This window comes from Talpa europaea, assembly GCF_964194135.1.
Source record: "Talpa europaea genome assembly, chromosome: 10".
Lineage (NCBI taxonomy): Eukaryota > Metazoa > Chordata > Mammalia > Eulipotyphla > Talpidae > Talpa > Talpa europaea.
The window spans coordinates 27,029,219-27,056,048 of NC_140077.1; the positions used below are offsets into that span (position 1 = coordinate 27,029,219).

A 26,830-nucleotide genomic window follows, 5' to 3' on the forward strand; every position below is an offset into this window, starting at 1 on the left:
ACACTGAGTCACACTTAGAAGTAAGGAAATAAAACTGCATGTGGAATTTTGCAGTGGAAGAATAAAGTGCAAGGCCAAATCATAAAAACAATTTCATTTTGTTTGCACTGCTGTTTCTATTAATTTATTATCTTTTACTTTTACCAAGTATATAGGATTTAACTTTCACAATTAAAGGCAATGTCTCTAAGATTTCTTTTAATACGTGTAGGACCAAAGCATAATAAGAATTTTTAATCCATAGATTAGTTATCTGAGAAACTGAGCTCAGGATCAGAGGTTTCTTCAAAATGCAGATTTAACACCTGTTAAGGCCTATGTTCAAATCCTATTTTATTACTGCTATGACTGATCAAATTAAAATAAGCCTGAAAAACTATGTTGCCTTTTAAACCTCTGTTTATATAGGAAACTAGTCTTGGTCTCTAGTTTTTTCAACACAACTTTCAGAACCCAAGTTATAAGATTGAGATCTGGGCAGGTGAGAACAGTAGCCATGTTCCTCACTATGTTATGCCCCACTCCTAGGATCATAAACATCTGTAAACACTGAACACATTACAAGCTGTGCTGTGATCAAATAGCGTAATTTATAGCTCCTGTAAAGAAACAGGTAGACTGAATTTATATAGCTGCAATGTCAGTTTTACATGTGATACAACTAAAGGAAGATTACTTGCTAAATACCCTCTGGTGAAAGACAATTATTTTACATTATGACAAATAAATCTATAAAGGATTGGTAAAAGTAGATTTCAAAGGTTTCAGATAAAAACAGCAAATCATAAAGCATTGTGACATTATTTTGAAAATACTGAATGTTCTTAACACATGCTGTATTTATAAAACATTAATGTTTTCACCAGCGTGTTTAAATCATGTTTTAGTGAGTGTTTAAATCAGAAAATACAGATTATTACATCAATATACTATATAATTACTACGGTAATTATAGAGTATTACATTTTAAAAATTAAAAACAAGATGAAAATAACGAATGAGTCCATAAAAATTAATTTAAATGTATTCTGAGTTATTCGCTTGTTAGGATTTTACTTCAGATCAGAATTATCAGAATGATGAAGATATATTATAAACTTACCTCATAAGAACTTGGTAGTTTTAATTTTAAACTTAGAAATTTTTTAATAGTTCCCACAGTTACACGTGTAGAACATCGAATGAATTTCTTCATTAAACCCTAAAGGAAATAAAAATTGCTAATTATATTGTTCATATTGCTCTTTTAAAATGAAACCACAGATGTAATTTCTACTATTGTTTTGCATATTTTCAAAACACAGTCTGAAAATGTTTCAATTGATAAGCTCGCTAGTACTTGTGAGTAAAAATGAACCTAACTCTTGGATATTTACATGACATTTCTTCATGAATATACTACCATGTGTACTAGGAAAATTCTTGCAAACAAACAACATACATTTTTCTAGACTTTTGGTAAAGAATACATTGAGTTTTATTGAAAATAAAGGTCCTAAAAACCATAAAATATTTATTATAAGACTTCTGAAAGCATCAGGAACATTTAAAGAAGTTTTATAACTTCAAAACACTTTTTAAAAGGGCAACGGTTTCAGTAACGAGAGGCCAGGTAGGCCCAAGCAAGTAAGTCACATAGCAGGGACTTTTGTTAGGGAAAAACACACCTAAGCCAGTGTCTGAATGGTTGTGGCAGTGCTGAATAGAAAAAACAATGTACTATGTGCCTTGATTTTTACCCATTTAATTAGCAATACTAATTCACACTTGAACATCGCTAAAATAAGAGCCAATCCAGAATGGACACCCAAACTGAAGATAAGGCAAAATAAGATTGCAGACATGATAACCATGAACCAATCTGTAAAACAAAATCATATCCCAAACACTGAAAAGCTAGCAATACTAAAACAAAACCATAAAACAGCAGTTGAATTTTTTTAAAGCTCTAAAGCATTAGTTCTAGGGCCTCCCCGGTGGCGCAGCGGGTTGAGTGCAGCACTATGAAGCTGTCTGTAGTCTCTGCAGTGCCAGTTTGATTCCCGGCAGGCCAGAAAGAACCCCACATGGCGTGGCAGACCATTCCTGTCTCGCCCACTGCTCCCCTCGACGGTGTATTTTGGTCCTTCTGCCTGTTCTGTTCCCTGCTCTGTCTCTGGTGAATTCTCTCACCCTCCCGTGCCTCTGGCTTGTACAAATAAATAAATCTTTAAAAAAAAAATCCCATTAAAAAAATAAAGCATTACTTCTAATTATATCTGTAAGGAATTAGGCCAACAATTTGGAAATATTCTTAAAATCACTAAGTCAAAAGTAGAACAATCTAGTCATCATGTATTCCCTAAAAAATGCATTCCCAGCAAAATATATTTCCTAGCAAATACCAACATAAATAATCTATATATGATAGCTGGCCACAGTTCAGATGCTAAAGTATCCATCAAAAGAAAACAGTATTTAAAAGTTACATCTAAAGCAAACAGTATTCTACCCAATTCAAATGGGAAGACTGACATTCTAGACAATGCTTTTGATTTTTACAACATGAAAACAAAAGGCTATACCTATAGGTTTTATGTTTTCTGTTCATGTTATCTCAACTATACCAAAGTTTCCTATCCATTTTCTTGCTTCAAACTACTTATATAGAATTGTTAGCCCTTTTTATAGGTTCCAGTTAAGTTAGAGAATATGTGATACTGGAAGACCCTCTTAAGTCTATTCTCATCTACAGAAAGTTTTCAGGTTGGAGGAATCTGCAAAAATGACTATGGTATCACTAGCCATAATCTTTATCCATATAAGAACCGGGGTACAAAGTGTGGGGTGTATGTGAGAGAGGATTCACCAGAGACAGAGTGGGGAACAGAACAGGCAGACTGACTGAAATACACTGCTGAGAGAAGCAGCAGGTGAGACAGGAGAGGTCTGCTGCGCCATGTGGGCCGCTCCAAGGCCAGCCAGCCAAGGCTGCGGATAGTTTCATAGTGTTGCTTAACTCCTTGTGCCACCAGGGAGGCCCTCAGAAATTAATAATTATTGAGATGTCAGAAGAATTAAGAGATTTTAAAAATTAGGCAGAAGCCTGTTTCTGGAATTTATAATTTCTTAAAATTTGATGTTTCTATTAAAATTCCAGTATGGATTATTTAATAATTGATTTGTAAATACTTATATTTTCTATAATTGATTTTCTTCTTCTCCGTAGAAACACTTTATATCAAATTAATCTTAGAGTTTCTTGAGAAGTGCTATACAGATGTAGTCCAGGCCCTGGGATTAACATTTCAGGTATACTCACACATTTGAAGTAATAAAAAGGTATATAAAAAGGTATGTTTTGTGTTTAAAGAATGTTATATTTCTCTTTCACAGAACAAGCTGCTTGCTTTCTAACCTGTTCCTTCCAAAGCAACCCAGAGTCAGAAACAGTCCAAAAAGGTTCCTTTCTGCTTCTAAAGTGGTTAACCTATAGGACTTTTAACCCTTTATCACATTGTTTTAGAAGAGTGACAAGGCTAGATGTGAAATCAAAGAGTATCCCATATACAAGTTAGATGGGAAACAATTCAACAAATTCTAATTCTTATACACTACATATATGTCATAGCATTTATCAGTATTTCATTCCAGTTTACTGCTGAATAATATTCCAACAGGTAGATATATCACATCTTGTTTATCCATTTCCCACTTGATGGACATGTTGCTTTTACTTTTTGCTTGCTATGAATAATGCTGTATAAACATTATAGGTCAATAATTAAACAGAGAACTATTAACTTTATCTTCAGGAGGGAACCTGTATGTGTTTGGGGACATGCCTCCAACATTCCAATCACCAGGCTGTTGACTCTGTCTTATCCTCAATTCCTGCTGTACTGACCCTCAAGGTCAGTGAAAGGTGAGAGCTTAAGGCCTCCTCATAAATTTCCTGAGCACATATACAATCCTATTATGTGCTTGATATTCTAAGATCCCAGGAATAAGTCAGAGCTTTTCAAAGTCCCAAAAGATTTTTTGTTGATAGACATCTCATTCTACGTATTTTCCTTTTAAGCTTTTTGGTTAAGTTTATTGTTTGTACCAAACATAATTTATACTTCAGCAGTCATGAAGTCAAACTATTCATCTGTAATTGGTTTTGACAACTATTTCCCCACCCTCCACCCTCCCTCTGCCCTACAGAGAAGGTTTTTCCCCAATGGGCAAGCTCCAAGTAATGTCAAAGATAAACAGCCTTCTTATAAGTAGGATATTGCAGGAACTACCAGAGAGGTCAAATAATGACAATTATCTGGCAGTTAGGTTTTGAAAGAACTCTGTCTCTGTTCTATCCTTCTGGTGCTCGAGAAGCTTCAGTGGGATGCTGTTGTTTTTCAAGGCTACTCCAAAGGACTAAGGCAAGTTAAAATGCCACAAAGCTCACTTTTCTCACCAAGAGTAAGCTATTTTTCTTAATTAAATGTTCCACTGGTTGCTAAAAGCCTTTGGTTAATTATCAGATTTCTGTAAAACTTGATTCTGAAAATGTTTTCACTGCTCTTATGGTGAATTTTTAGAGGACCTTACTGTACTATTTCCACTGGCTTACTGTTCTTGACATTGACTTTTGAATTACAACAGTAGTAGTTTCACTGTATAAACTATACATACAACACATTTGAGAATCCCCTCCTACTGCAGGGAAATGATTGGAAGAACTACAAAGCAGCATAGACATTGATTCTCTACCTTTAAACGGGCTATAATCTAGCTTTAATGATAATACACACACCATAAATGTTGATTTAGAAGATAGTAAACTAAACCCTAATTAAGTGACTAATGCAAGTCCTACCAAAGTTCAGAGAAGGAATTCACTAGGGTGGCAAAAAAAAAAAAAAAAAAAAAAAAATCACAAGGAATAGAGTTCTCATGTTGAATCTTGATAGCAGTATAGGATAGTGGTGAAAGAGGGACGGATATGGCAAAATAACAACTTATGTTTTAGAGGGTTTTAAATACTTAAATACTAATACAAGCCTTTATATGTTCTGGATCCAAATCCTTTGTTATATATGAGTGCTAACACATATGCCAGCTCATATATAAAGCAATAATCATTTGTCTTGAGAGGAGGATTCACTGAGTAAATAAGAAATAAACTTACTAAGACAGGGAAGTTAGTGAGAAGCCTCATATACTAACATAAGGAGTGGAGTTAAGATTTGACATTCTCTGGGTCAGAAGTTGGCAAACTATGGCTAGGACTCTCAAGCCAAGTCTGGCTGGCCATCTATTCTTATAAGTAAACTTTTATTGGAATACAACAATATCTGTTGTTTTCTATTTTCTATGACTGCTTTAGTGCCACAATGCACAAATTTTTACAAGACTAAGTAGTTGCAACAGAGCCCCTATGGACCACAAAGTCTAAAATCTTTACTATTTGTCCCTGATAACAGCCATGAATTTGGTCCTTACCCTAGTACACATTTCAGGTTATGGGTCTCAGCCCTGGGTAATTAAAGAAAAATTAAGGGCACAGAAAACATTCAAGATACCTCTTTCAAAAATGTATATATAAAGTGAGTAGCACTAGACTGAGGAAAATAATAGTTGAGTGAAGTATAATGAAGTTTTCTTTAAATATGTTAAGTTTCAGTTGTTAGTGCAACTCTCATCTGGAACATTTAAAGGTAAATATACTACTTCAACTTGGGTGAGATGGCAGAGTTGAAAAGGGAATCGAAATGTTCTTTGCATAGCTGAATCCACAAAAAGTGGAAGCGAGTTCCTAGGATGAATACAGAGAAAGAGTAATTGAGTAGAGAATAGGTATTAGGATATACTCACATATATCAAGTAGAAGACAGGAAGAAGTAGAGACAGTGGAGAAATGGCCAGAGAGAAAGGTGAGAATCAGGGTAGCATAGTAGGAGTCATATAAGCTATGAAAGTTGTTTTAAGAATGATGGCGCAAGGATGAAGGAAGTCTATAAAGAAAAGAGTGAATGGATAAAAGATCAACTGGAACAGCAAAATGGCAAAGATGTCAAAAAAGAGTACCAAGGACAAAGTAATTTTTAGGTGATTTTCTAAAATTCAATGACTAACTTACTAGAAATCCTACAGAGTAGACATAACCTTTGTTTATAAAAGCTATTAAGCCCTTCCATTGACTTAACTTTCATTACAAGATAACAATTCATATATTTCAGAGCTCAAGTATGATCACAATCTCTGAAGAACCCCTTCTAAAAGAGGGCTAGCAATGATAGAGAAATGTAGGGTTATTAAAAAGTCTGATGAAGACTTAAAAAGGATAGGTTTCTGTTTATGTTTAGCAGAAAAAACTAGAGAAGTTTGGAAGGATTAATGTGTACAGAGGCTACCTCTAAAGACTGTTATATGTTATTACATGCTTTGTCCAACCAATCCCTTTTAAATCAATTACCCTATTATAATTGATTATATAAGCCAGATATAACCAAAACTTTTTGAATATCAATATTTTCTTAATATCTTGCCTAATATCTACATAGTAGAAAGGTATTCATTGAATCAATATGCTCATATTCCAGCAAGCAAGAAATGTTAGGAAAAATGTAATCTGAGTTGAACAGTTATATAAGGTCATTAAATATATTGATAAAAAATTTTTAAATCACTGGTTTACAGATTACACAGATGAAGTGAAAAAAAAGATTCTGAATATAAGCTTTTTGAATAAAACATGGAATACAAGGAAATAATCTCAATGGCTAACATTTGCCAGGACAAAATGACAAAAATGTAAGAGCTTAGGTACTGAACATTTATAATGAAAATTAAAGTTGCTGTCAATTAAAAAGTAGAAAACATTTAAATAACACCATTTAAAAACCAAAGAAAATCAATGGTTGTAAGTAGTACAGCGATCCTTTACATAAAGGTCTAATTAGCAGACAGATACAGAGGGAAGCAGGATTAGAAAATGGAGATCCTAAAAGAAATATTAAGAAGCCTTCAAGGCCTTTAAAAGTTCCAAGGTACTTACAACATCCAATTTTACCACAAAACTAATTATTTACATTATTCATAAAATGTATTAACCTATGACATGGATACCTTTCTGAATTGTGAGTGAAATAAAGGAGAAAGGTAAAGAGCATGAATAAAAGGGTCATAGCCGCTGCCTGACATGAAGGTACTGGAGCTGGGTGCCACACACAAGTTGGAGAAGCAATGTTTATGAACTCCCAACAAAGGTATAAAAGGAGGCAAGAAAGAGAACAGAGGTGTGATTCTCCGCATAAGCCACTAGGTGGTGGCATTGGCCCAGAACAGTTCAGTTGCAGGGGTCGAAAACTAGGTGCCTGGGGTAAACAATGCTTGGCCTTTGGAACTGTCAAGACAAAGGCATTTATTGTACTTGATAATCTTAATAAAAACTTTGAAAGCAAATATTTTGAAACATAAGGAAAATCATCAAAAAATATCAAAGGCTTACTTTACTGTAAAATAAAAAATACAACTGTATTTTTCCACTTACCTTTACTACATTGTCCCCTGACTGTCCGTTATTTCGTAAACAATCTAGACATATAGCAATTTGTGGGTCACTTCTGTGATAATCTTTATCATCTTGATTTTCATCACCTTCTTCATCTACTTTAGGCTTGTCAACTTTTGAAGTATCATCTGTATAATTTAAAGAAAACTAAGCTGTAACTAAGTTGATTTTAAAGTTAAGTGACAATACAGTAATCATCGAAACAAAAATCAACAAGTATTTAACAGATAAAACAACTCAATACCTTCAAAATGTTCCAACTAGTTCAACAATGCAAAGATTAAAAAAAAAAGTCAGTGACTTATTAACACAAAAGAATTACCTTCTAAAGGAATTATGCTCAGTGAAATAAGCCAGAAGGAAAAAGAAAAATATCGGATGGTTTCACTTATAACAGGAATATAGGAGAACCAAATAAGACATCAGTGTAAAAAAAATAACAGTACAAAACACAAGAAAGCAAAAACAGAGACATACATACAAATTATAAACCAGAGACATACTGAAGGGGAGGAGACGGGAGGGGGTGAGAGGGATGGCGGGAGGAGCACAGGTGACTGAGGTGATGGTGCACGGGTGCCTTGGGGAAGGAAACTATGGGGACTCAATCTGAGGAGGTGGGGGAAGCAAATATTGTCTAAAAAAATGTGAAAAATGATAAATGTTAAAATAAAAATCTGAAAAAAAAACTACTACACTAACTACAGACAAGATATAAATTTATATATATTCCAATAAAAACCAAGTCCTCAAATATTCTAAGTTCTCAAAATTTAAAATTACTAGACACTTATATAATCAGCTAGTGATTTAAATGAGTAGAATGTGTTAGCTTTTGACACATATGTAGCTTTGTTACAAGTTAAATTCCACTAAAGACCCCATATAATTCCCACCTGCTTTGTTTTGATCCTATTCCCTCCTCCCTACTGTAGTGTGTGTCTGGTTTATAGTTGCTTGTTGATTTTGATTTTTACTTTATTATAATTAGGTTTTTTCCTGGTCCCTTATTTAGGTTTTCTAAATTCCTGTTATGAGTAAGATCATCCGGTATTTTTAAAAATGATGTAAAAAATGTATAAAATAAAAAAAAAAAGCTTAAAAGAAAATTAAGACAAATAATCCAAGATTGTTTCTGGGTATATACAATTTCTCTGAGATAAAGAAACACCAGAATTTGTATGCATAATTAAAAGAAAGTATGACCTAGAAAAAAAAATTCCACTAAAGCAATCTGAATTGCATACTTTTTATTAAGTCTTTATGTCTCTATGCTAGATATTCTTTGTACTAGGCCTGAGGGAATATTGAAACTAGAAACTACAGTGACCATTCTCATAGTGGTGAGGATACAGGAGGAGGTAGACAAGAAGACAGATGGAGAGGTGTGGTAAGAAACTGACAGAAGAGGTAAAATGAATTGTGTGGGGGACATATAAGAGAGGCAATAAATCCAAACTTTGGGGTGAAGCAGAGATTCAGGGAAGACTTCCAGATAAAATATGTCTAAAGTGACACTTGAAACAGTGAGCCAACAAAACATTAGTGTAGAAAAGCCCAGGAAAAAAATGTAATGTTAGCTCCTCATCAGTGACTGTACTAAAAGCCTTACAGTTGTATCACAAAGGGTAGGTGGGTTCTCTCTCCTGCATTCTTTTACATATTTGTATGGAATGGATATATTAGCAGAGGTGGCCTATGAACCAAACACCAAGGAAAATTCAAATTCTCCACCCAAACTAAAGATCAAATATTATAAAATAAAAAGGGAGGAATAATGGAAAAAAGAGATAAACACAAAGTAGGCTGCAGTTCTTCACAATCTGTAAGCTACAGAGAGTCATGGACTAAATCTACGTTATGGTGATCCCTGGGCTCCTGTCTTCTTGAACAGCAGCCAAAAGTAGGGATGCTTAGCAACTTATCTGTATATTATAGCACTACTGTCTAAACTGAAATTTATACTTTGGTAAAACAAGCCTTTTCAGTTTTTTTTTTTTTTTTTTTTTTTTTTTGGCAGGCTAGCGTCTTTGTCCATTTTATTTTTCAGATTAAAAAAAAAAATCCTTGGTACTCTATTTCAGTAGTTCAAAACTATTCTCAAACCACCCTGCTAGAGAAAGTCAGCCCTTATAGTTAAATTGAACTAATAAAAGTATGAACCCCATTTTACAGATTTAAAAAGAATTTTCAACCATCTTAATGATGTATAATTGATAATCCAATGATCTTAGAGGAAAATCAGAGGTGGAAGATCGAGCTAACAAGTGAGCCTATAAAAACAAATACATCCTTGAAAGATGTCATTGGTATTTAGCCCGTCTTGAAATAAATCATATTAAATAATAAAAGGATACTACTTTCTTATAACTTCAGGCGTGTTGTACTTTTTTCCCCTATATGTGACTTACATAAATAAAAGCCTTTTCTCTGCCCAGTAATGCTTACCGCCACTTTGCTGAAATTATTAAAAATTATTGATTGCTGAGTGTTCTGTGACCCAGAAGAGAAAGCTGGGTAAAGGGAAAATCCCCATGAGCACCTAGAAATTGGTTTCAAAATTCAGGATATGTATCATCTGAGCTCCATCTACAAAAACCTCATCCCAGATTATCAATGCAAAACAAGGTCCCCTTCTCCTGGCTCTCAGTCAAGTCTCATTTTCTTTTTTATTTAGATAAATATATAAAATAAGACAGAAGAACCTCTCACTATTTAGTTAAAAGCTATTTAACTAAAATAGCTATTTCTTTCTTCAGTTTCCTTTAGCTTTCCAGTAAATACTGCTATGATTGGCAGTCATGTTTTATCTCCTTTTTCTCTTCCCAAAGTCAGATTTCTTGTATTTTCAATTACTCTCAACTGGAGTGACTCGAGATTTACATACACTTATATAAAGTATCATAGTTCACATAGAAGTTTCATAAATAAGGAAAGCTTGGTTCATAATATAAAAAAAGGAGAACATGAATTTTGTGCAAGAGAAATCTGAACTTGAGATTGATTTACCAAAAACTGACCAATTTGAGAGAGATTATCAGATACAGATGAAAAGTTACCTTGTCCATTTTCCTGAGGCTTATTTTTCTTCCAAAATTCAGATTCACGCTCAAGTTCTTCTAATTTGAAAGAAAAAAAAAGTATAAAATAGTGAAGCAATCATGAAATCTTTAATAGAAATCTCTAAGAGACCACAGAGCAACTTACGTTCTCGCAGTCCAGGGACCAGCTTAAATATAATTTCTTCTAATGTATTGTCCAACCTTTGAAAAGGGGTAAAAAAAGAGAATATACTAACAATGAAGACATCAAAAATCCAATATAACATTTGAGATCTGCATCATTTTTATGAATGTGATAAAGCACAGAACATACAAACACATCTACTGTACCAAATTTTGCTGCACATGGTGCTTACCTATTTTAAGCCTTTCCAACTGCAGATTACAAAATGGTCCAGTGTCCAGTCCTCTCCATATGTATATCCTACGAACATAACTTTGAAATTCCTCCACTGAATAAGATTCCGACTATTCCCTCCCTGATAATATGGGTTGGCCCTGAAGTATGCTTAGACCAATAGGATGTGGCACAAGTGACACTGTGCTTAGTTCACAGCCTAAGTTTTTAGAGGCATTACAAGCTTCTGTGCTCTTGCTCTTTCTCTCTCAGAATCCTGCCACCATGAGAACAAGTCTGGAGGATGAGACCCCACGAAGAGGAAAGTCAAGCTGTCTTGCTGAGATCATCTTACACTAGTCCATTGACAGTCCATCCCTCAGCATCTGACAAGACCCAACCAAGATCAGCAGGATAGCCTACCTGACCAGCTGGAGTCTAATGACCCTATCTAAGACCAAAGCCATCCAGATTTATGAACCATCCAAAATAATGAAAGATAGATGCTTATCTATCATTTTAAGCATGAACATTTGGGGTGGTTTGCTATGCAGCAATAGCTGATATACCTACTCTCAAAATTTCTACCACACTCTTTCCTATATAGGAAATAATCTCCATTCCTCTCTTCTGAGAAACATAGAACATTCAGTCATTTTACCTTTCTAGAACAAAAATAACTCAGTTTCTGTGAAAAATATGGCAGATACTGAAGGAAGGGAACGGGGTGGGAGAAAAGGATACAGTAGTGGTCAACGTGATGGGTGAAACATACACATATCGAGGTGTGAAGCAGAGCTCCTGAAATAATTTTGTAAATGAATGGTGAATCAATAAAATTTGATTAAAAAAAAGAACTGAAAAATATTTTAAAATGTAGATATCTTGACAGTTTTTCTATTATGTAAGAGTGAAACTCTTCATGGCTTTCACTCAATTATTTTAAGAAATTTACTGTCTTCCAACTAGAAGAACTTTGAAAGTATAATCTACATTATTTCTGTCATATAGTGTGGATTTTGCCTATGGAACTACTGCCGAAATCATTCATAACTTCCAAGTGACTAGATTTGAAATTTTTAGAAGTATTTTTAAAGTCATTTTTCTCCTATATTGCTCTGCAGCAGTTTAAGAGTAGTCTAAAACTTCCTTCTTAAAATTTTTCTAATATTCATGGATTTTCTTTTTTGTGACTTTAAAATTAACATATAAGTAAATAATTTATCCAACACACTCTATATTTCTCTGCTGAGCTCAAGTTCCAACATCTTAAGGATCTCCCTTTGTTTAAGACTGGCTCATCTATAAGCGTCAACAAAATAATACCTCTCATTATTTTATATACAATTAAATTTAGAAATGATACATCTCTCCCAAATAACCTCAAAATGCATGAAGTATCTTAATTTTGCAACTCTCTAATAGTCTATTTTCTTACCAAGTCCCACTGACGTTTCATTCTCAATTTTTCTTCCCTAGTTTTTCCACACCTCCATCCTTCCATTCCTTCAATTACCGCTATTTGAAGGACAGCATACAGCTATTTTCCTTTAATTTAACATGATCATAATGAATCTTCCTTAAGCCTTATTTGATCATTTCTTGCTTGCTTAAGAACTAGTTTCTCCCCACCACCTGGCTACAAGTTTATATAACTTGAGTCTAACCTACTAGCCACATCTGGTGTTGTTCTGTTAGATCCTCTCTTCTTTCATCTACTGGTTTATTCACTTTATCACTAAGAACGCCTTATTTTCTCCAGTCTGCTTTTCTTCCTCATGCTCTTCATTCTGGCTCAAATATTCTTTTTCTACTCTCCAACTAAATCAATGTTCAAGACTTAAATACTAAGTCATTCACAGTTTTCACAAACTAATAATAGTACTTTAAAAAATAGTATTTCTCTTCTTAATATTTGTTTTTATCAAAATACATGTATATAAAAATTTTGATTTATAGAAATTAAACTCATAAAAATACAAGTCTCATGGTCTACCTTCCCTATTCCTACAACCGAAGACAATCACTTTCAAATTCAACCTATTTATTCTAGTAGTATTTTCTTTCATATTTCTATAAAACACAACAGAACCATGTTTTTTCTGCTGTCTGGATATTTCTGACTTCTTTATGTAAAATACAGATTTCTGATACCATCCTGCTATGCCCTTTCCTCCCAACATACACCGTCCCCCTAATCTCATCTTCTCCACATAGTCTCATTAATAACCAGCACTTATTGTTATTATTATGTAATATATAAACAGTCTAATCAGAGCATAGATATCCCCTCATTCGACTTTGTTTTCTTTCCTTGGAGTTAGTGATTGCTTTCTTCATTTACCACATTCTCAAAAAAGAATCATCAAATGTAACTGGCTATCCTTCTACAAAATATATGCAAGATATGACCATTTTTTGCCCCTTTTACTCTTACTTGGACCACTGTGACTACCTTCTAATTGCTCTTCCTGCTTCTACCCTTGCATTGCTCATGCACTGCATATTCTCAACACAGACATCAAAATGACTTTTATTTAAAAGCTAAGTCAGATTGTGTCTCCTCTAATCAGAACCTTGCAGTAGCTCCCCATTTCACTCAGACAGAATAAATGACAGTTCCCCCACCCCCCAAGTGGCTTACAATGTCCCTGGATTCCCATTAATTTCTCCAACTTCATCTTCCACCTCTCTCTCTCTGCTGTTCCTCCAAGCTGTGTGTATACTCCTGGCCTAGGCCCTTTCTACTGGTTGCTACCTGGTATAAGCATGCTTTCCCCAATTTTATCCATGGTTAGCTCCCTAAAATTCTTTGATCAAATCTCCCTTCTCAGTGAGGTCTATACTCATCACTCCATTTAAAACTGCAATCTATCCCTCCCCTCCCACTTCTGATCACTCCTCATCTGTAGCACTTCCTCTCCCCCTTTGTAACATACCACGTTAGTTGTTATATGGTTTATTGTATGTCTCTCCCTACAAAAATATTAACCTTATGAGGGCAAAAATCTTTACCAACTTTGTCCCCTAACTGACATCAAGCACTTGGAATGGTGCCTGAACATCGCAGGCACTCAGTACATATTTGTTGAATGAGAGGTTCCCCCTCAGAGTTCTCCATCCTCCTCCTACCATTCTATCAGTGATGTACAATATGGATGTAATGTCAAATATATAATTCAAAATATACCCGTGGCAAGGTAACAAAAAATTTTGTTTTGTGTATAATTAATTTTAAAATTGTCTTGTTTATGTATTAAAACGTATAGAGCAACACATATAGTAATTTTTATTTGATAAGAAATTGCTATTTACTGGGAAAATATTAATACGCTTTCAAGTTTCAATTTAAATAAAATCTGAAACTCCATTCCTCAGGAGCACAAGCAACACCCCACGTGTGCAGCAGCTATGCGGCTGATGGCTGCTGTGACAGACAGCGCCTGCACAGACTCTGTTCTGGAGCCTGCTGCACAATCTTCCTACTCCTTCACCTCTCTCCCATGTTACATTCCCTTCCTCTTTCTTGATTTACGCTTCAGTACACCCTCCAATAGCCTGAGAAAGGGTACACAGGAGTAAACCCGTTGATATTTGTGTAACAGACAGTTATCTGCTGAAAAAAGCCTTAATCCATTTTATGTTCAGGAGCAATGTGTCCAGTCTGGGGGATAAATTATGATTTTCTAAGGCATTTCAAAACTCCACACTACTACTTTACCTAATAGTTGGGCCAGTAAGAGAAAGCCAGCTGGAGGGATCCTGTGGTAAAGATTTGCCTGTCACTCCTAGTGTTCTTTAGGAAAAATGATATAATAGGAATATAGAGAATAAAGTATTATATACCGATGTAATCTAATCATGCAATACTCATAGAATATCTCTATTCTTAGGAAATATGAATATTTTTATTTGATATCATCTTTATATACATCTTTATTTGATATCATATATCCTTATTGATATATGATTATCAATATTTTAAGAGTAAGAGACCAATGATATAAATAACTTACCCTCAAATGGTTAAAAAAAGGGTGAGCAAGTACATATATACATGATAAATGTTGATGTTAATTGCTGCATCTGGGTAAAGAGAATACAAGTGCTCCTTGTACTACTTTTATTTTTGTGACTTGGTAAGTTTTAAACTATTTCCAAATAAAAAGCTAAAAAATATATATCATACTTTTAGTCAAGGGATCAGATTTGATTAAATAGTGACTGGATTCCTTCAGGTTATCAGACAGTCAAAACCAAAATTTAAGATAGTTTGTCTGTACGAACAGCACTTTAAAAAGGAGATGACAATTATTAACTGTTATTAATTTCTGATAAAAGTATTAGGAGAAAACTTGAGAAGGAAAGTTTGTTCTTCTTTGAATTATTCAAATCAGGGTTTCCATTATGGGCTAGGTGATTTGGGGATGAGGCTGGGGAAGGCTGTCTTATGAGTTGTAGGATGCTCAGCAGCACCCATCCAGTCCTGAAAACCAGCTCTCTGGCAACATTTAGGTACACGTGGGGGCAAAAGCACTCCTGGTTAAGAAACACCAATGTAAATCCACTTAGAAGTAGTCATGCTCAAGACTGCCAACTACAGTAGACCAATGGTTCTCAAAGGTTAGCATATGTCAGAATCACCTGGGGAACTGGCTAAGTAAGGGCAGCTTCACTCTCAGTTTCTGATTCTGAAGTGGAGCCTGAGAACTGTCATTTCTAACAAGATACTAATGTTTTGAGGACTACACATTGAAAATCACTGGGCTAGACATTTACCTGCAGACAAATTACTTCAACTCCAGGCATTAAAATTGATGAAGGATGTCTGAAATCTAAGACTTGCAAACCAAAATTTATAAAATGATGGCAAATATCACATGCACATGAGTATTATAAAACTGTTATTGAGAAAGTATCTGCTGCTGTTTTTAGATGTACTCTTCCCTAAAAATCACACAGTTGATCTATAGTAAAGCAATGGTAGGAACGGTGAGAAGAAAAGAGGTTTAGAGGCTTAGGCAGGGAATATAATGCCTGGCTTATAGCTAGGAAGTGACATCAAGAGTTTACTGAGGGGCCTCCCCGGTGGCGCAGCGGTTGAGCGCTGGGTTCCAAAGCTGCCCGCAGCCTTTGCAGCGCCAGCTCGATCCCCGGCTGTTCCCCAGCCACTGGAGGAGGGTCCCGCATGGTGTGCAGACCTCTCCTGCCGCCCGCTGCTCCCCTCAGCAGTGTACTTCAGTCCTTCTGCCTGCTCTGCTCCCCGCTCTGGCTTTGGTGAATTCTCTCACCCTCCTGCGCTTCTGACTGTACCTAGTGCTTGTATAAATAAATAAAAATAAATCTTTAAAAACAACAACAAAAAAAGAGTTTACTGAGACTTTAGGCAAATCATGTCATTTCTATAAATTTCAATTTTCTAATTTGGAAATATGGGTTTGGATTAGGATCTGATAGGCCATCTCCAGTTTTAAAAATAAATGATACTTCTTAAGTAAATGCCAGTTATTTAAAACCAGTCCTGAAGTTTTACTGAATATACAAACTTTTTTTTTTTTTTTAAGATTTATTTATTTATACAAGCACTAGGAACAGTCAGAAGCACGGGAGGGTGAGAGAAATCACCAGAGCCAGAGCAGAGAACAGTACAGGCAGACTGATGATACACTGCTGAAGGGAGCAGCGGGTGGCAGGAGAGATCTGCGCGCCATGTGGGACCCTCGCCTGGTGGCCGGGGATCGAACCAGCGCTGCAGAGGCTGCGGGGCAGCCTCGCAACCCAGCTCTCAACCACTGCGCCACCGGGGAGGCCCCGAATGTACAAACTTTTTCAAATATATGATAAATTAAAAAAGATTAGTCTTTTTACTAGGTCTGCCCTCTTCCCACTACCATGTAGCTCAATAAAACGCACAGTAGCTCAGTAAAAAGTACAGTAGAATATTAACACTGAAAATAACTACAAGTAATTCTGTGAGTCTGAGCTAAAGCTACCACCTTTACTTTGGAAATGTATTTCCTATTTAATTCCTCTCAGATTGCCTTAAAATGAAAATCATAAAATTCATTAAACCTGTGTTAACTGAGTCAAGGTGCCAACAAGTATTATGATGTGTAATAAAAATTATTAATAGCTTATACAATTTACTTGAATTAGTTGAACTATTAAATATTTTCGCTTACCTCAGCATTTCTAATGGATTTGTCTCATGCACTTGGTTGCCACACCTTGGACAGTCATTGCTATCTTCAAAGTGCTGTACAATACAAGTCTTACAGACTAAGAAGAAAGAAGATGTAGGGTTAATTGAACTATCATTTAAACAAAATGCAATTAGAAATAAAATTACTACAGGTAGAGTACTGTTTTTAATCACACTTTATAAAATCTTAAAATTGTAAGTCAAAAAAAACCTAAACCTACTGCCACAAAATGAAAAGTGTATACTATTTTGTTTATTGTTTTTTCTTAGATATATTCACAAACCACAGTTTATTCATATAAGCTGATGTATTTACATAAAGCAACTAGGAGGTGGGGATACAGGGGTGAACAAAGTCCACACCCATATGGAATGTATACTCTATTTGGAAAGGCAAACAAACAATTTTAGAGAGTAGAGATAATTAAAAAACACAAAAAAGTGGAGAGTTGTGTGCTGGGAGCTGCCAGCTCTTTTAGACAGAGTGATCAGGTGTTTTTGAATGAGTGCCACACTTTCTACCTCTTTCTTACCATTACACAGCTATTAGGGTAACTAGTTACTGTAATTTTTCCAAAATTTGGATGAAAGATAGTATCAGAAAACTTAAAAAGATACATATACATACAATTTCTTGGCCCCAAAAAGGCTCCAAATGTCTTTTTAAAGATCAAAATAATGTTTGGACCAGATCCAGAGGGATAGTCCAAAATAATGTTTGGAAAGAGAGTGATGCCTTGTTAAACCAAACTGAAGTGGAGAACAAAGAAACCGAATTCCATTAGAAGACTGCTGGTATTTGCTCTTCCCTCAGGGATACTAAATAAGCCTCTGAAATGTGGGGAAGGCAAAGGAGTAGAGAAGAGCAAGAATGAAGGGGTATTCCAAATGCTGATCCTGTCCTAAGACTCTGACCTTGCCCTGGAGCCCTGATCCTTGCAGTTCAAAAGGGGCTCAGGCATTCCTACTTGTCTGCCAACCTTGGCCAAACAGAGAGGCACATGATATGCTTGGAGCACATCCTCACCTGGCTCAGGAAAATACTAAGGGTAGGTAGGACCCTAAACAAGGGCAAAGATATAAGTCTTGGTGAAGAAAGAAATACAAAGCTCATCCATCAAAGATGTAGTTTCAAGACAGCACTGGTGCCCAAGGTCCTGATGAGAAGTTACAATCTATGTTCTACACACAATGAGTTCAACATGGTAACTATTAGTAAAATATGACTCCTGAGCAATCAAAATGTCCCCAATTTAAGCTGAGGTGTTGTAAATATAAAATATACACCAGATTTCAAAGACAGCATGAAAAAGTCATCTCATTAATACTGTTTTATATTACACATGGAAATTATAGTATTTTTTTTATTCTGGGTTAATATATTAATTCCATTGTTTTTTTTTTTAATATTGTTAGTGTGACTTCCATTAAAAAGGGGAGGGTCCATGTTCCCTGCCCCACACACATACACACACACACACACACACACACACAAAGAAGAAGAATGACATTCCCCTTGATTTGGGAGGCTTAAATATATCAGTATTTATAGAATCATATAAATATCAGTATTTTATAGAATCTCCTTTTAAACTGATATTTTGTACAAAATAGTCCTTTTAAGTAACTTATTTATTTCTAAAAAAAAAAAAACCTCTAGAAAATACATCTCCCACATGATTAAAAAAAGCTATTTAATGAGGCACAACCATATATAAATTTGAACTTGAATAAGTTCAGGTTAGAAGGTCAGTAAAACTGAAAAAAGTGAAATGATTTTTTTACTCGTAGATGCTCAGAAAGCTTCTTGTCACTACAAAAGTTATGATTTGGTTTATATTTACTATAAAACACACTTTTTAAAGTATCTTAAACATTTAATGCCAAGCTCTCTAACTGTTTAAACGCTATGCTGGTTAACTCATTCAAGAACGTTAAAAAGATCCCGGTGTGCAGTTAGGCCTGGGGATGGAAGTAGTCTATTCTCACCAACCACTCTACAGACAGATGCAAAACACTTGGATCAAAGAGGATGTTAGGAACACTACATATATTCCAGTTGGAAAAAAACTTAAATAGCAACAAGTACTAACATTTAGGGAGCATTAACCAAATATGAGGGCTCTGTCAGGATTATAACATGGACTGTTACTACCCCCTGGCAAAAATAAAGGTAGAGGTAGTGCAGGGGTAGGCAGCCCTTAACTGTGCAGCAAAGAGGGCTTCCATCTCTGTGAAGCTCCAGGACTAAAAATCCAAACCACTACACAAAGCATCTTAAAACTCAGTGACATATGGTCTCTCACATCAAGATTTCACATTTAGTGAGTTTTTTTTTTTTTTTTAAAGATTTATTTATTTATTTATATAAGCACTGGGCACAGTCAGAAGCGCGGGTGGGTGAGCGAATTCACCAGAGCCAGAGCAGGGAGCAGAACAGGCAGAAGGACCGAAGTACACTGCTGAGGGGAGCAGCGGGCAGCAGGAGAGGTCTGCGCGCCATGTGGGACCCTCGCCCAGTAGCTGGGGATCGAACCGGCGCTGCAGAGGCTGCAAGCAGCCTCGCAACCCAGCTCTCAACCACTGCACCACCGGGGAAGCCCTCAAGATTTCATATTTATAACTGATCTTTATATTTAATCACAAACACAAACTTCTGCCTTAAAGCTTACCAAGTAAAATTCATTTACCATTTCCTAGACTTGAGCTAGGTTATTATAAGAAAATAGTTATTGTGCTATCTAAAGCAGGGATTCTCAAATTTAGATAGGGAACACAATCACCAATGAGATTTTTTAAAAAGATTCAGGGGCTCTATTCTCTCTTTAAATTATTTTTATTGCAGTAAAATATTTTTATTTCGGTTTAAAACACCGTATATGTTTTAGGGTTGCAAGTTCAAAATTACTTAAATATATTTAATTATACCACATCTACCACCAAAGCACCAAAATTACCTCCACCATAATCCATTGGGCCTCCTACCCCCTTTGCTGCTCACCCTCCATCCTCCCCTTTTGGTAGCTCCAGTTCTACAGTTAGACTGCAAGAGTTTGTTTGGTTTGGTTTTGCTGTCCCCTTGCTTTGTTTCTTTATATTCCATATAAGTGAAATCATCTAGTTTTTTTGTCTTTCTCCATCTAACTTATTTCATTTAGCATAATCCCCTCAATATCATCCATCCATGTCATAAATGGCAAGATTTCATCTTTATTTTATAGCAGGCTAGTACATCATGTGGCTATACCACATCATCTTTACCCATTCACCTGTGTGGGCACTTGGGTTGTTTCCATAACTTAGCTATTGTAAATAGTGTTGCAACAAACATAGCCATGCACATATTTCTTTAAATTTGTGTTTTTGTATTCTCTGTATTCTAGATATTTAGGAGAGGAACTGCTGAATCTGTAGGAGATTAGCACCAAGACTATTAACTTTGCAAAGCTCTCTCACTGATGCAGTCAAAAGATTACTAGGAAATCAGGCAACAGAGGCCAGGAGCTGGCCACAAAATCCTTACTGGTCAGTACTTCTGTTAGGTTGCCCCAATCTAGGTTTGGCCCTCTGCCAAATTATAAGAAGTCACTTTATTATTCACCATTAGGACATCATTGTCATAGGATAAAACATAATCAAAATAGTTTGAGGTTAGCATACTTTTCCTATAATGCAGATATACATGAAAAGCCAAGATAAAACAACATAGTTGTTCAAGACAAAAGATAACCTTGAGGCAGATTGCCTAAATCTGAATCCTAGGTATTCCATTAGGCAAAATGATTTTATGGTTCAAGGAAGATAAGAGTACTTATCTCACATGGTTCTTATGAGGATTAAATGAGATAACATGCAAAATGTATAAGTGTCTGATAATTGTAAATATTCAATAAATGTGAGCTATCACTATAAATCAGATCACTGGATAAGTATTAAATCACAAGGAAAATCACAGTAATCAAGTATTGAATGACATCAGACTATGATTAGTTTGATACAACCATTTTTAAAAAACAGATCACCTTGCTAATGGAACTTGAAATGTCCATTATTGGTATTAATTCTCTGTAACCATGTCTACCTTACAGATAGCCTTGCAATTCAAGTATATTTACATACACTACTTCATCTAAATGGGAACTGCCTATCTTTTCACATTTGATAGTTCTTTTTCTGGGGTGGAGGGTCCAAGATTGAGTAACATTTTTGTATTACAAGTTCCCTTCTTTATTGTGTACATTTACTACAATTTCAGCATCACCTCACTGGGTCCACGAGTTACTTTGCTCTCTCTCTGTCTTCTTGCTTCATAACTTGCTCAGTTAAACTATTAATTCTGGCTAAATCCAACTCGATATATGTTCTGCTTCCTCAGCTGAACATTGTGGGAGGAAAATGTGCACCATGCTGATAGATCTCTTAACTTAAATCCATGGCAAGTGGGTCTTCCATCTGACAGGGAGTCATACTCAAAGCCCCAAGTTCATTATGCGTCTCACCAATACTTCATCCTTCTCCTCTCTCCTCAAAACCCCACAAACACACCCTCACCCAAACATTCATTCTTCAGTGAATTTATACTGCCACACTTACCCCCTAGCTAGCACCCATATTTTGTACTCTTGCATGTTTTCAGAACTTCTGAGTACCTGAAGTCAATCTCTATTCTGTGCACTAGATCCCCTTGCTCCAGGACTACACTCATTTTTTGCTATTTACCAGTCTCACTAATATTCCAACATGTTACCCCGTGACAAAAATACCCAAACTGCTGTTGCTCCTGTTGCCCTACTGTCAGCTATTTCTCCATTTTAGACTTCTCTACACATACTCTCTTTAATTTCTTTCTTTTCATCTTTTACCCTTTGTAAAGTGAAATAATTACATAAAGTGCAATGATCACCAGGAAATAAAGAGATTTCTATCCTGTCACACCTGTCCAGACTTTTACTCCTTATCACTCACTCCGCTGAAACAGTTCCATAAGATTATTCAGGACCTCCTGTGCCTGGGTCAGATATTCAGGAATCAGAACCTACCTCTAGCATGTTAGCTATGTTACTTGACCTCTTCTGAGTCTTATTTCTGAGAAAACATGAATAAGGATCTCAAGTTCTCATGCTTCAAACGTTCTCTCATAACATACCCCTTCCTGTTATTTTGGTCTCTGCTCAAATGGTAACTTCTTAAAAGACTATTCTATTTTATTTTTCCTTATAGCATTTATTATATACAGAATCTGAAATTATATCAGTTGCTTACTGTCTGTCTTTCCTATTAGAACATAAATTCTAGGAATGCACAGACTATTCCTACCAATGACTGGCACAATGGAAGTACTAATAAACATTTGTTGAATGATTAAAAAATATTACAAAACTAGAAGGATTCTTTGGAAGACAACAAGTGTTAAGATCAGGGCCCCAAATATGACATTCAATGAATAACAACTATTATTTTAAACTTATATTAGCAGTTATTTTAATGACTGTATGGTTGAAAGTACAAATTATCCAAAAGATGTTAGTATTAAAATATCTAGTCCACAGCAGTGCTTCTCAAATTTTAATGCACCAAAGAATCACCTAAAGAGCTTGTTAGTACAGAGACTTCAGGCCTCCTCCACAGAGATTCTGATTCCATAGGTCTATGGCAAAGTCAAATAACCTGAACTTCTAACAAGTTCCTAGACGGTATTGTTGTAGATGCTGCTAGTCTACAGACTGCATTTTGAATAACACTTGAATAACAAGTGTATGTCACAATGACTTTTAAAATATTGAGCATCAATACATCAAGTGTTCTCTGTATCTTAATTCATATTTATACTTAGTTATAACATGGTAAAATTTGTTTTTGAACAAGTTTTTCCTTCACTCTGACAGATTACTACATAAAATCACCTAGTCCCTTAACCATCGCATCGAAAACATTAAACTATCAGCTAGCCCTTTCTCTGTATAGTTAAATGTTAAGTACAAGAATGTGCTCTTCCAAAGAATTCATTCTTAGTTAAGCGATTACTGACTTATCTCCAAATGGGGAGGGAGAAGAAAGCTTTCCTGTCTTATATGTCTATAAACTCGGCTTTTTTCTGAGGAAAGAATCATTAGATTCTTTAAGTGGCTTCTAACCACAAAAGAGTAAAGAACAAATGTACTGTATTCTTTACATTTTAGCTGCTGGAACAACAGTCCTTTGTTCTTAAATTAGTGAAAAATCTTTCATTTCAAGTGAAAAACCTATACAAACACCAGCAAATATACTGTAAGCAACTTCAAAAAATTTTCCAGGACTCTGATGTAAGAGTCAGAACATCCCTTAATTTATAATCCCAGCAGAGCATGCCTTCCTCTCTCTCTCCCAATCTAAGACCTACAAGTCTCTTTCCTATAGTCTAAAAATGTTTTTAAAAATTCATAATTCCTAACGGACATTGCCTACATGCCTGTTGTCTCAGACCTATAAACAGAAATTTTTATAGTTCTAGAATCTTTCAGTTTTCCTCCAAAAAGTAACATCTAATTTGGGATTATACCTCAAAGAAACTGTTGTTTCAGAAGGTATAAAACCTACAGTATACAAATAGAAATTGGAGAATCTGTGCTTTCATCACATCTTCCAGATATGGCAGTATTTTGCTGGAGAAACCCAAATATATAAACAATGCAAAATAAAAACAGTGTGAACTATGTCCAGGTACTATGTTTAGAATAGTGGGAAAGATGGAAATAGAAGATAAGGTCCCCACTCTAGAGTAGCCACATCCTATTGGTTCTACCTCCAATCAACATCCACAATTAGTCACACTCCTCCTAGCCTTGTCTCACATCCCATTACCCTGCTGTGGGCCCATAATCTTTCCGTTGACCTGCAGGAATAGGCTTCTAAATGATTTGTTATTCCCAAAATCTGACAAGCACATCTCCTCCTCAAGGCCTTGTGCTGGCTTATATCTCTGGCCAGCATGCTTTTCTCATATATCCACAGAGTTTAATCTCCTCAAGTTTTTGTTCAAATATCAGCACATTGAGGCTGACTCAGACCCCACCTCTCTCATCTACCATTCTTTACTCCTCTTCATAGTGGCATTTATCATTACCCAACATAGTTAGTATTATTAATTTCCACTACTAGAATATAAACTTATTGAGAGTTGAGATTTTTTTACTCCCTTGGTCACTGCAGTATCCTTTGTGCCTAGAATGGTGCCGGACATAGTCAGTATTCAATACATATCTGTTCAATGACATTTAACTGATAATTGTCCAAGTTAAATAACCACACCAGGCAATAGTAAGTTAATACTACAAGGAAGTTCACAGTTTTGCTAACTAAATAGCACAAGTCAGTTAATATCCAACATCACTTGAAGAGATTTTTGAAAATACAGAAGCCCATCAAAGGATCCACCAAATCTCTCAAGCTGGAGTTCTTAACATTGGGTATGTTTAAATAGCTTTCTAGGTGATTCTATTTTTTGTGGTGAAATACACATAACAAAAAATTTGCCATTTTACCCATTTCCAGGTGATTCTATTGTGTACCCTGTTTAAAACTACTGGAATAAAATTATGTCAGTTCAACAAAAGGAGAAGAACTGGAAGGCAGCATTAAAAAAAAGACACCATATTATATTAGAAAGGGCATGAGCTTTAGAACTGAATACAGGTAACTAACTCATTAGCTGTGAGACTGGGGAAGTTACTTAACTATTAGTTCCCACAAAATGAAAACAATCTTAAATCCTCTCTCTCCCCACAACCAGTCCAAACTACTTTAAGACTACTGTAAAGCTGGGAAATAAATTATATAAAATAACCACTTTGGTGCATGTAACAGGCATTAATTACTAGAATCACTTTCACTGAAATAGGAAAATAAATTCATACAGGCTAAAACACAAAAGCATGTGAAATCCTGGTATAAATGCTAGAAAATGTTTTTTCTTCTGATGGGACAGATAAGAAACATTTTGGGATTTCCATAGACACAATATTACAACAGTGATTCTCAAACTTGAGCATGCTTTAGAACTACCTGGAGAGCTTGTTAAACACAGATTGCTGGGCCCACCCCTAGTTTCTAATTCAGCAGTTCTGGGGTAGGGCCTGATGATTTGCATTTGTAACAAGTTTCAGGTGATGCCAATGCTGTACAAAGAGTACAAAGTTTCAGTTGCATAAAATGAATGGGTCCTACAGCTCTACTCTACCACATAGAAGGTAGATATTTACATTAAGTATTCTCATCACACAAAGAACAAATGAGAAGGTGGGAGGAAATTTTTTGGGGATGAATGACACTTACGGCAGAGTTGTGGCCATGGATTTACAGGTGTATACTTCCAAACTCAAAAAACTGAATACATTTAATAAGTACAGCTTTTTCTATGTCAATCATACCTTAATAAAGTGATTTCTTGATAAAAAACAATTATGCATATCCTCATCTAACAAAACCTCTGAGCAGATTAATTCCTTCAGTGTAATTTTTAAAAATAAAAACTAAAATAGATATTTTTAAAAAACACGACCAACAAACATGCTTATGATTTTCAGAACATTTTAGAACAGATAAGTCAACGATTATGATTTAACAGAAGAAAATTTCCATGCCACTAATAGCCCAATGACAATAAATTCAAAGTCAAGATAATTTCTAGAATATGCATTGTTTTTAAAAGTTAAAATCTAGTAAAAACCAAAATGTGGTGGTTTAAAAAGAACAAGTATTATCGATAATTTCTGATAGATGACATAAAAGAATACTTACAGGTGTGGAGGCATTCTGTCACTGTGGTTGGCTTGATAAGATACCCTTTGCAGATATAGCAGGTGATGTAAGGATTGAAATCTTTCACCAAGTGTTTCCTTTGAGTGGCCATTCGTGATGAGCTAGGAAGGCTTTAGCAGTACAGGCAAAGAGGGGTATTAAGTGGATGAAAGTCTGATCCCAGGAGTTGGTGTGAAGTACCCAACTGGACGTCCTGAGGCATGGGAACTATCATCCGGATTTATCACGAGGTTGATGGTCATCACTCCTTTTGGTTGATCTGTTTTCCCATATCTGTTTCCATGATCATTTAAAATAGATAAAAGTGTTAAATTCCTCATACTGTATAAATATCATTATATTAGTATGTTACATTCCAAATTGGGTGAAGAGATGAACAGAACATTTCCCTCACTGTAATATTAACTTTGTAAACCTAGAATTTAATTCAGAGTAACAACAAGTTCATCCAAATCTGGTGCTTCAACTATCACCTTTATACAAATGGCACAGAAGGCTATCTACCTGTTTTGACATCATCTTCAGGAATGCATTTTAACTATCTGCTTGACTGCTATTAGGAGTTCCTGCCAAATACAAGTTGAGAGATTCAAAAAGTGGAGTCATTATCCGTCCTATCAACGCACTCCTTTTCTCTACTTTGTACCCCACATCTAGTCAGATCAAGTTTGATGTCTTTTTCCATTTCACCCACTGCCACACTACTTGTATATTGCCTTCCCACCTGCAATCCATCTTACGTTCTGCTAAAAGATTTACTTTATTCTATGACTTTGGGGTTCTCTTCTAAAAGAATGTCAGTGTCTCCTCCTTAAAAACAGAAAAATGTTTGATTTTCTCAGCGTGTCACATGAGACCCTCCACAGGCTGGCCTTGACATCTTTAACTCTTCCCTT

General features: G+C 35.5%; 1 protein-coding gene across 2 annotated transcripts in view; it reads right to left on the bottom strand.

The window, feature by feature from the left end:
* PCGF5 (polycomb group ring finger 5) overlaps positions 1-26,025 on the bottom strand; it is a gene marked incomplete at both ends in the record, with an annotated part of 40,247 nt that extends 14,222 nt beyond the window's left edge. For both annotated transcript variants that reach the window (XM_084246269.1, XM_084246268.1), the window contains 6 exons: positions 1,103-1,201; positions 7,517-7,665; positions 10,597-10,656; positions 10,745-10,800; positions 17,119-17,215; positions 25,914-26,025. In XM_084246269.1, coding sequence (XP_084102395.1) covers positions 1,103-1,201; positions 7,517-7,665; positions 10,597-10,656; positions 10,745-10,800; positions 17,119-17,215; positions 25,914-26,025 — 573 coding nt within the window. The remainder of the gene's footprint in view (positions 1-1,102; positions 1,202-7,516; positions 7,666-10,596; positions 10,657-10,744; positions 10,801-17,118; positions 17,216-25,913) is intronic.
* Positions 26,026-26,830: the final 805 nt, after the last annotated feature.